At 42.9% G+C, this 10,188-nt stretch overlaps 1 protein-coding gene across 1 annotated transcript in view; it reads right to left on the minus strand.

The window, feature by feature from the left end:
* The window catches only part of LOC123255754 (maestro heat-like repeat family member 5), a 113,071-nt gene that overhangs the window by 31,817 nt on the left and 71,066 nt on the right, over window positions 1-10,188 (minus strand). The window contains exons 22-24 of the mRNA XM_044684495.1: window positions 6,016-6,130; window positions 2,106-2,249; window positions 990-1,166 (exon numbers count right to left, since the gene is read on the minus strand). Of these exons, the coding sequence (XP_044540430.1) occupies window positions 990-1,166; window positions 2,106-2,249; window positions 6,016-6,130 (436 nt within the window). The remainder of the gene's footprint in view (window positions 1-989; window positions 1,167-2,105; window positions 2,250-6,015; window positions 6,131-10,188) is intronic.

Raw genomic sequence — 10,188 nt, forward strand, 5'->3', positions numbered from 1 at the left:
GGATGGAAGGAGGGAAGGAAGGAATGATGGAAAGAAGGAAAGAAGGGAGAGAGAAAGGGTTGAAGGGAGGGAGGGAAGGAGGAAGGGCTGGGAGTGTTCTGTGAAGATACAGTATCATGCCTAATTTTGTGACCCAATAAGCATCCTACAGCTCTCAGGGACTCTGGGCCTCAGAGTATGCCAAGTCACATACTTCCCCAAGTACAACATATAACATAAGAGAATACAGACACAGATAGATAGTACCAGCAGCCAGAATTCCCAGAGATGCCCTGCTCTTCCATTAAGGGCTCTCTTGGGTGCCCTTCCTGCTCATGTACTCAGTTCTTCTTTGAAAGGGTAAAGCATCAGTTTGAGAGCCCATAATCTTCTGGCTCTGTCTGATCTTATCTATTACGTTTAGAAAACGCCAGGTGAGGAGAGAGGCCACGTGCCTTCTTTGGGGCTACTGGCTGCAAAAGCTATGTTCAAATGATCTGTATGCTTGATTGTAGGAATAGGTATGTACTTACTTACGGATCCTAAGGACCGGACCTAGAAATCGTATAATCCAAACTCTATTTTACAGATGGGAAAACTGAGGCCTGGAGAGAAGTAACTTGTTCAAAGTCCCACAGGTGGTTAAGTAGAGTCAAAATTCAAATCAACATGGCCAGTATGCCTACCATTACCCTACACCAACTTGAGGGTTTTAAGATGGAAGAAGCTGTAGATTTGGAATTGGGAACTTGGTTTCTAGCCCTGATTCTTCCTAGCTAGCTAGGTGAGTGTGGGTAGGTTTCTTCTGCTTTCTGGACCTCAATTTCCCCTCCTATAAAATGAGAAGGTCTGAGGAAGGACAAAAGTGAGAAGAGAGTACACTCCAGGTCTAGACACAGCCTTAGAGCTCTTTGACCTCTAAGATCTCAGCTGAAACTCCCCTGGAATCTTGTCCAGGTAGATGTGCACATGGAGATGTCCAGGGGCCAGGCATTCACAACCACACTCACATCATCAAAGAAGCTACGAAGGTTGAGGGCAATTTCCTGGCAATGGAGACCAGCCCCCTGCTGGCTCAGGCAGTACAGGACATCGGACACTGTGCTCATTACTCTCATGACCACCTGCTCATTATTGTGGTAGAAGCCCTCCAGGAAGGCTGGCAGCTGGGACCGGAGAAGGTTGCCCTGGGGAAAAGGAAAAGAGTCTAGGCAGAGGACTCAAACTTAAGATCTGCCCCCAAGTCAGTAAAATTGCCAGGGGTGGTCACGACCAGATTAAAGTATAATTGAGAAATGATGAACAAAATAAGCAAAAATTCAGTCTAACAGAGATAATGTTAATTTGTGGTTTTCTAAATCACTATGTGGCTAGGAAGGGATCTGTTTCTATTTGAGTTTGAGCCCCTTCCCATCCAGAATCACATACCGTCAAGGCTGGAAGGGACCCTCAAGGGTAGCTAAGCCAACCTATAAGCAAACAGGAATATGTTTAATGAAGTCACTCAGTTTTCCCTGAGAGACCCTTTGAGAATGTGGATTTCACTACTTTTTGAGGTTGCATATTCTACTTTTGGAAACTTTATCCAGACTAATCACTCCAAATGCCACTTTCATCATGTCGTTCCCCAGTGGGAGTTAGTGGGAAAGGCAGTATTTGCATTTGAAGTGCTCTTTCACTTTTGGTGAGGACACCTAGAATAGAATCTTGGTTCTGTTACTGACTAACTTGTAAACTTGGGCAAATCCATTTTCCCTTCTTTGGGTCTTAGTTTTTTCCTCTGAAAAGGGAGGGACTGGATGAGTTTTAAGGTCCCTTTCAGCCCTGAATCCTATTACCTTATGTTCACAACAGAAAATGACTCCCTTTCTGTCTCCTTCAACAAGACTAAAAATCTGCCCAGCATTCAAAGCCAGGAGGAGGATGCTATTCCTTTCCCTTTGCTCACTTCTACCCCACCCCATCCCTTCCTCCTGCCATTTATAAATCTCCTTCATACTCACTCCTCTCTGATTAGGGTCTTCTTACCCACCCATGTCCCACTGAAGGATAAATGAGTGAGTACTATATATGGGATAACCGAGTCCAAGAATGAGTAAAAATCAGTCTCCTTGGGCCCTTTTTACCTTCTCTGTGTCAAAGATGACATTCTTGAGGCCTTGCAGGCTGATCACTCGGATGGAAGGATTGGGGTCAGCCAGTCCTTGATGGAGGTATGACAGTATGGCCTGTTTAGGAAACTCTTCCAGCATCACAGGGCTGTTGAGAAACTGAGGTGGGAAAGGGGGCAATGTCATCCTCAGGCCCCCTCTCTCCGGAGCTTCATGGAGATATTCCTCTGATAATGAAGTGTGTAGATCCAGTGCCACATCCTTTGAATAAGGGTGGCTCAGGAGAGGTCAGGGCTGATCTTTCTAGAGCTGTTGTCTCACGGAATGGGCATCTCTTGGATTGATAAGGAGCCAGACACAGGGATATGGCAAGAGGGTAGTATGGAATCTACTTCTATGACTTAAGGGGACAGATTGGGCACAGAGTCAGAAATGAAAACTGTAGGATGTCAGGGTTAGAAAGAACCTTAGCCACAGCTGGTGGAGCGATGGTTAGAACACTGGACCTGGAATCAGGAGGATCTGAGTTCAAACTGGACCTTACTTTTTTTTTTTTTTTTTTTTTAGGCAATGGGGGTCAAGTGACTTGCCCAGGGTCACACAACTGGGAAGTGTCTGAGGCCAGATTTGCACCTAGGACCTCCCATCTCTAGGCCTGGCTCTCAATCCACTGAGCTACCCAGCTGCCCCCAACCTTAGACTTTTAATAGCCGTGTGACCCTGGGAATGTCTCTTAACTTCTTTTTGCCTCAATTTCCTCAAGTGTAAAATGGGGATAATAATATCACCTACCTCACAAGATCAAATGAGTAAAGCAATTAGTACAGTGCCTGGCACATAACAGGTGGTATATAAATGTGTATTCCTTTCCTTTGCTCATATAGTCTTAGATAGCTGAGGGACCAGGGACAGTGATGTGGCAGGGGGTTGTATGGTCTCTACTTCTTGGGTCCAAGGGGACAGACGGGACATAGAGTCAGAAATTAAAACTACAGGATTTCAGAGGTGGAGAAAGGTGGAAGAGACCATCTAACCCATGTGAAGGGCTTGTCAGTTGTCACATAGCAATTCAGTGGCAGGATTGTTCAGTCTTTCCTTTTTAGGAAATGTAAAAATATTGGCTTTTCTGGTGCTGAAGATCTGAGGCAGGGCATCCAGAACAAATAGATTTCATGAGAAAAGTCTGAGAGTGGGATGGAGAAATTAACAAGAGTGCCTTGATCCTCTAGGCAATGTGGAGCCATGGACCTTTCTAGAACAGGGATGTGATTCAGCTTCACATCTGGGCTCCTTAAGTGTCCCCCCCTCCTCCCTTCACAGGGCAACCTTCACCACTAAAATGAAGATCCAGAGAAATGAAGTGACTTGCCCAAGGTCACATAGCTAGATCTATGATTAGATGAATCCACATCAAGATTCTTTTCCCACTGTACCACCTTGCCTCCTCCCATTTGTCTTCTCATTGTAGCCAAACCTTGGAAAGACAAGTTAAGTTTTCTTCCCCGCTCTCCCCAATCTGACTGTAGGGAGCAGTTAGTCCAGAATGATTCCTTTCTTTCATTGGAGTTATTCTGTTTTCCTCCATTGATTTTTATGTATTTAACCCAGGCTTCCCCAGCCCCAAGGCTCTGGGCTTCGGGAAAGTTTGAGAAGCCAAAGAGGACAGAACTTTAGGGGAAATAGAATGCTCCCCACATCAGGGGAAGCAGGATGTCTCTACTTTGGGTCCTGATGTCTCCTCTCCCTAATGTACCCCTTTCTCTCATAATAGGCTGTTGCATATGTTTGGAATGCTCTCCTTCCTTATCCCTCCTTTTCCACCTTTCCTGACTTCCTTCAGTTTCCAGCTAAAATCCTACCTTCCTTTTCAGGGGAAGCTATGTAATTTGGTATGTTGGCTTCACATGTCTAAAAGAATTACATTGTCTTCTGCTTTTAAGACTCATTCATACAATTATGGTTTTTGTGCTTTCTTTTTGCAACACTTTTGTTAGACGACAGCTCTTATTAAAAGCTGGGGAAAAAAGGGGGCAGCTGGGTAGCTCAGTGAATTGAGAGTCAGGTCTAGAAATGGGAGGTCTTGGGTTCAAATCTGACCTCAGACACTTCCCAGCTGTGTGACCCTGGGAAAGTCACTTAACCCCCATTGCCTAATCCTTCTTCTTTGGAACCAATACATAGTGTTGACTCCAAGATGGAAGGTAAGGGTTTAAAAACAAAAACAAAAACTGTACTTTTGGAGCAGTTTGGCTCAGTGGATAGAGAGTTAGGCCTGGAGTTGGGAGGACTTGGGTTCAAATTTTGGCCTTAGATACTTCCTAGCTGTGTGACCCTGGGCAAGTCACTTAATCCCCATTGCCTAGTCTTTACCACTCTTCTACCTTGGAACTCATATTTGGTATCAATTCTAAGACAAGGGGTAAAAATGCTGTATTTTATATTATACCTCTTAATATTAAAATATCTCCTTGTATCATGTAAATAATTATGTCAGGTTTTTAATGTTAGTGTTTTTTAGTAATTTTAAATTAGTTTAAAAATCCTTACCCTCTATTTTAGAAATAATGGTAATATCAGTTCCAAGACAGAAGAGCAGTATGGGATTGGCAATGGGGGTTAAGTGACTTCCCTAGGGTCAAACAGCTAGGGCATGTCTAAGGCCAGATTTGAACCCAGGTCCCTCCAGACTTAAGGTCTGCTGCCTATACACTATGCTAGCTAGCTGCTTCTGAAATGAGTTTTAAAACATTTTTTCTTAATATTAAATTACATAAAACCCCTCAAAAGGCTTTCCTGATCCCTTTTAATTCTCTATTTTTATTCCGTACATAGCTTGTTTGTACAAAGTTTTGTCATATCTCCTCCATTAATCTCCTGGAGGGCAGGGACTGTCTTTTGTCTCTGTGGCACAGAGCCTGGCACACAGAAGGAGCTTAGGAAACATTTGGTAATTGATTGATTGATTCTTCCTATGCAATCACTGATTTCATAATTACATCTCCTCCTCTCCCGTCACTGAGCCTCACTCTTGAAAGCTCGCCTTGTCCCTGCTCTCTTCCCCAGAGGAACACAGACTTTTGTCAGTGGCCCCTTCAACTCGCTGCCCTGGGGATGATTTCTCACTCTGTGGCAGATGCCCCACTCAGACGAAGCCCTGGTGGGTCAGCTCTGCTTCCTGAATCAGGGAAGGGAGTTTGAGCCATAACTACAGACTTCTCTCCTTCTGGTAGCAGAAGACCCTGTGGGCACCTTTGCTTCTAGAGAGGGGCCCAGTTTGGGCAGCAAAACAGGCTCTAGGAGGGAGGGAAGAAAGCAAGACTTGGAGAAAGTGGGCTTTGTGGGACAATGAGGGATGTTCAAGGAAGACTAGTCCTTTTGCCAGAAGGATGTCTCACTTTCCCCAAACTACTCTCCTAGCTTCGTCAGAGCCAAGAACTGGGACTAGAGCATTCTCCTGGGAATGTTTCAGGTTTTTTTTTTTAATGGCTAAAGAGATCAGAAGAATCAGGAGGGGGCATGATAGCTGTCTTCAAGCATTTCACGGGCTGTCGTATAGAAAATGGAATCATTTTGTTGTGCTTGGTCCTGAAGGGCAGAAGTAGAATGGGTGGAGGTTGCTGAGAGGGAGAACTTAGGCTCCACGTAAGGAAAAATAATCTGGTATTAAGAGCTGTCCATAAGTGGAATGGGCTGCCTCTGAAGGTACGGACTGCCCTTTTTGGTGAAGGCAGAGGGACCACTTGTCAAACACGATTTTTACATATGGGTTGGCCTGGATAGTCTTTGAGGTCCAAGCTTCTGGGATTTAGGAATTCTCTTTCCTATTCAGGGTCTTTAGTCATGGGAGAGGGACAGAATTAGGAATAGGAATATCCTTGAAGAAAGTGCCCCCAATTTTTGCCCCTTCCCTCAGTGAGTATCCTACCTCTGTGAAAATGAGGCTGGCTACCTTCTTGTCACGTTCTGGTTTGGTGTCCATATTGGAGATGGCCTGGAAAAGCACTCCTTTGACCTGACTGCAGGAATTCTGTACCATGGCCCTGCAATGGGACAGGAGGGCATGAGACATACTAATAACCACGGCATCCTATACCAACATTGAGGGCAAAGTGCTGGGCCCGGAGTCAGGAAGTCTTGTTTCAAATCCAGCCTTGGAGAGTAGCTACTTAACCCTGGGAAAATCACTTGGCCCTTTTTTTATTCAGTTTCCTCATCTGTAAAATGAGCTGAAGAAGGAAATGGCAAATTATTCTAGTATCTTTGTCAAGAAAACCTCAAATGGGGTCATGAAGGGTCAGACATGAAGGGTCAGATGGAAACAACAACAATAATAATTTGATTTGGGTACGTATTTCTCTATGTATTGTATGTGTGCAAGTAGTGATATATATGGTAGTTAGGAAAGACATGAGTTCTGGTCACTGTGGCACTAGTTACCCCAGGCAAATTGCTTAAAAAAATCTCACTAGTCCTGAAACTTACTATTTGTGTTATATTGGGAAGGTCATTTAAACTCTCATATCCTATCCATTGACAATTGGAGAGGTCATAGCATCGACATATACCTGGGCAAATCACTCAAACTCTATGGGTCTCAGTTTCCTCATCTGTAAAATGGGGTGAGGAGGGTTTATTTTTTATGTCTCAGAGCTGTTGTGATGAAATTATTTTGTTAACCTTAAGACACTACAAAAATGCAAATCCCTTTTTATGACAAAGAATTAGACAAAGCCATTGGATGGAGAAGTTAAGAGATCATTGATCTCCTTAGAAGGAATAATCCAGGGGGCAGTTGGATGGCTGAGTGGATTGAGATCCAGGCCTAGAGGTCATGGGTTCAAATGTGGTCTCAGATGCTTCCTAGCTGTGTGACCCTGGGCAAGTCACTTAATCCCCATTGACTGACTAGCCCTTACCACTCTTCTGCCTTAGAACCAATATGCAGTATTGATTCTAAGAAGGAAGGAGAGGGTTTTTTTTAAAAAGAAAGACTAACCCATCAGTTAAGTGATGATATTCAAAGCCAGACAGTGAGGAGTATATGAGACAGGAGGAAGGTTAATGGATAATTCTAGATGACTTTTTTCTGAACCTATGAAACAACATACTTCAAAAACTCTCCCATGTTTTGGGAGATGATCTTGATGTCTGTGGTCATAAAGAAAGATTCCGTGGTCATAAAATAACAAAATCCACATTCTCTGGTGACCACCCTCTGTTGATGAGTTCCTTAGCACTTAGCTAGACATTTGTAGGCACATGATCCATTGCGAAGTCTGTACCAAAATCCCTCCCAGCTTGGTAGTGTTATAAGTAAGAGAGGTCTGACCCCACTTTCACATTCTAGAATCTTTATCCTTTTGCTATTCTCCCCTGCAGACCAAACTTACATGCTATAACCTACCTCTCTTACTTATAACAGTAGGATCAGCCACATATTGGGCTACTGGCGCCATCTTGGAGAAGCCAGGATCACTGACTCTTCTGGAATGAGGAGGATGTTGGTGGAGCTATTTTTATGATTATGATTAACTTCATATTGTGAGAATGAGACATATAGGTGCAACTGTGCTGTAGTGTATAGTGCCAAAGAAGAAATATAGAGAGGAAAGGGCCCAAAAGAATAGTGCCAGAAAACTAGAGGACATTCTGAAAAGGTGCAGGGAAAAAAGGGTAACTGACAGGTAGCCTCTGCTCCACTGGCATCCCAGCAATGCCAAGGGTTTTTTAAGCAAGACTCTTCTTAGAGTGTTGGGGGAATTTTCTGGAGAGGAGTCATGGGAAGACAAAGGCAAAGGTGTCCCAGTGAGAGAGAGATATCTGGATTGCAATCTATACCATTGTAGAGGGTAGCTACAAATCTGAGATCACATATCCATTAGGGTATAGTGGGATAATCAGGATGGTACAAAAAGCTAAACTTGGGGTCACAGCAGCCCTGGGTTCCAGTGCCACCTCAAAAGCTCACTAACTTTGTGACTAGAGACCTGTCACTTGAATTTTCAGTCATCCATTGGATGGAGAACATCAGATTTACACTGCCTGACTCGTTGCTACAAAATCAATGTGTCAGACTTCTATATGACTAAAAGTTATACATGTATATCTTCATATGTAGACATATGTGAATCCTCAGGTGTTTCAGTGTCATGGGCTTACATGTGAATGTTTGTGAAGGATGAGGCTGGATGAGGAGAATCAGAAGGAGAATTAAACCACTTGGACATTAAGGATTAGACTATAAAGGACTTTCAAGATGGATCATCTAAAAATAAGAGCCAAATTTGGAGGCCAAGTGGCAGGAGATCTAGAAGGAGGTCTTAGCGTGTTGGGAGTTTACAAGGCAGAACTTATGTGATAATAATAAGGACTAAAGGAGCTTGGAAGAAGAGATTGCTGGGGGCTGGAATGCTCAGGGAAGACTTCCTGAAGGGAGCAGAATTTGAGGGGTTCCCTGAAGGAAGTTCAGGGTGCAAAGAGGCCAAGAGGATGAAGAGGGTATTATAAGAGGTATTACAAGATGGTATTATGTGTGTATGTATGTGTGAAATATACAAAACAAGTTGAATCAGGTGTTGGATTGAGGTAAATTTGGTGGTGCAATGAATAGAGCACCATACCTGGAGTCAGGAAGATCTGAGTTTAAATCTTGGCTCAGACACACTAGCAATGTGACCCTGGGCAAGTCTCTCAATCTCTGTTTTCTCATCTGTAAAATGGGCTCAATAAAAATATCTATTTAGCTACCTTCCCAGGATTGTTAAGAGGATGAAATAAGACAATATTTGCAAACCTTAAAATGTTATGTAAAGGATAGCTATTGATATTAGTGTAATTGAGTGTTAAGGTGTCCAAATGAGACAGTATGTTGATCAGAAATCATGGGGTGAGATTGGTGTCAGAGTAGTTAGAGAATTCTTGTTAGAGGAGGTAAGTCTTGGAAGAGTGAGGTCTTGAAGGATGGTAGAATTTCTATAATAGAGCAATGTATGAATGGCTAGTGATTCCTCTTTGAGGTCCTCTCTAATTTTTTATAAGTTCTACCCAGCTATCCAGTGAACAAGCTAGGAAGTGACATGTTGACTTGAATATACTCATATTATATCATGGGGATGGGAATAAGGAATGAGGAAGTGGAATATCCACGTCCTTTTTATCCACTGAGTCCAATTCATATCCCACCTCTCTTCTAGTAATCCTTCTTTAGCTATTCCTTTCCTTCCAATTCCTCTATTATCTTCTAAGAACTATTAAACTGTGACGATACCACAACATTTTACACTAAATTCATATAATCGTGATATCTGAAAATATCAGACTTGGAATGAGACCATGGAAGATAGAATAGAAAATGTCAGAGCTGGATGGAGCTATGAAAGATAGAACAGACTGTTAGAACTAGGTGAAACCCCAGGAATTAGAACATAGAATGCAAGAACTGGGTAGAACTTCAGTAGTTAGGATATAGAATGTCAGAACTTGGTGGAAACTCAAGAGTTAGAACATAGAATATTAAAATTGAGTGAAGCCTCAGAGTTAGAATATAGAATGTCAGTACTGATTGCAGATTTGAGAGATAGAACATAGAATGTTGGAGCTGTACAAGATTTTAGAACATTGAACATGGAAGATCAAAGCTCGGGAGCATAAAACATAGGATGATGTCAGGGCTGGAAGAGACTATAGCGATGATCTAGCCCAGTGGTTCCCAAAATTTTTGGCCTACCGCCCTCTTTCCAGAAAAAATATTACTTAGTGCCCCCGGGAAATTAATTTTTAAAAATTTTAATAGCAATTAATAGGAAAGATAAATGCACCTGTGGCCATCACCTCCTACCTGGATCGTTGCAGCACCCACCAGGGGGCGGTGGTGCCCACTTTGGGAATCACTGATCTAGCCCAAACCTTGAATTCTACACCTTATTTTCAGATTTTGGGACATTCCATTTATTCAAGTACGATATTTAAAATGTCATTAGATATTATTAGTTATTAATTATATTAACATTTTTAAATGGCAGGGCACTGAATCAGTTAAAAATCAAAAGGGAGGGCAGCTGGGTAGCTCAGTGGAGTGAGAGTCAGGCCTAGAGACAGG

The sequence above is a fragment of the Gracilinanus agilis genome, chromosome 1 (assembly GCF_016433145.1).
Source record: "Gracilinanus agilis isolate LMUSP501 chromosome 1, AgileGrace, whole genome shotgun sequence".
NCBI classification, from domain to species: Eukaryota; Metazoa; Chordata; class Mammalia; order Didelphimorphia; family Didelphidae; genus Gracilinanus; species Gracilinanus agilis.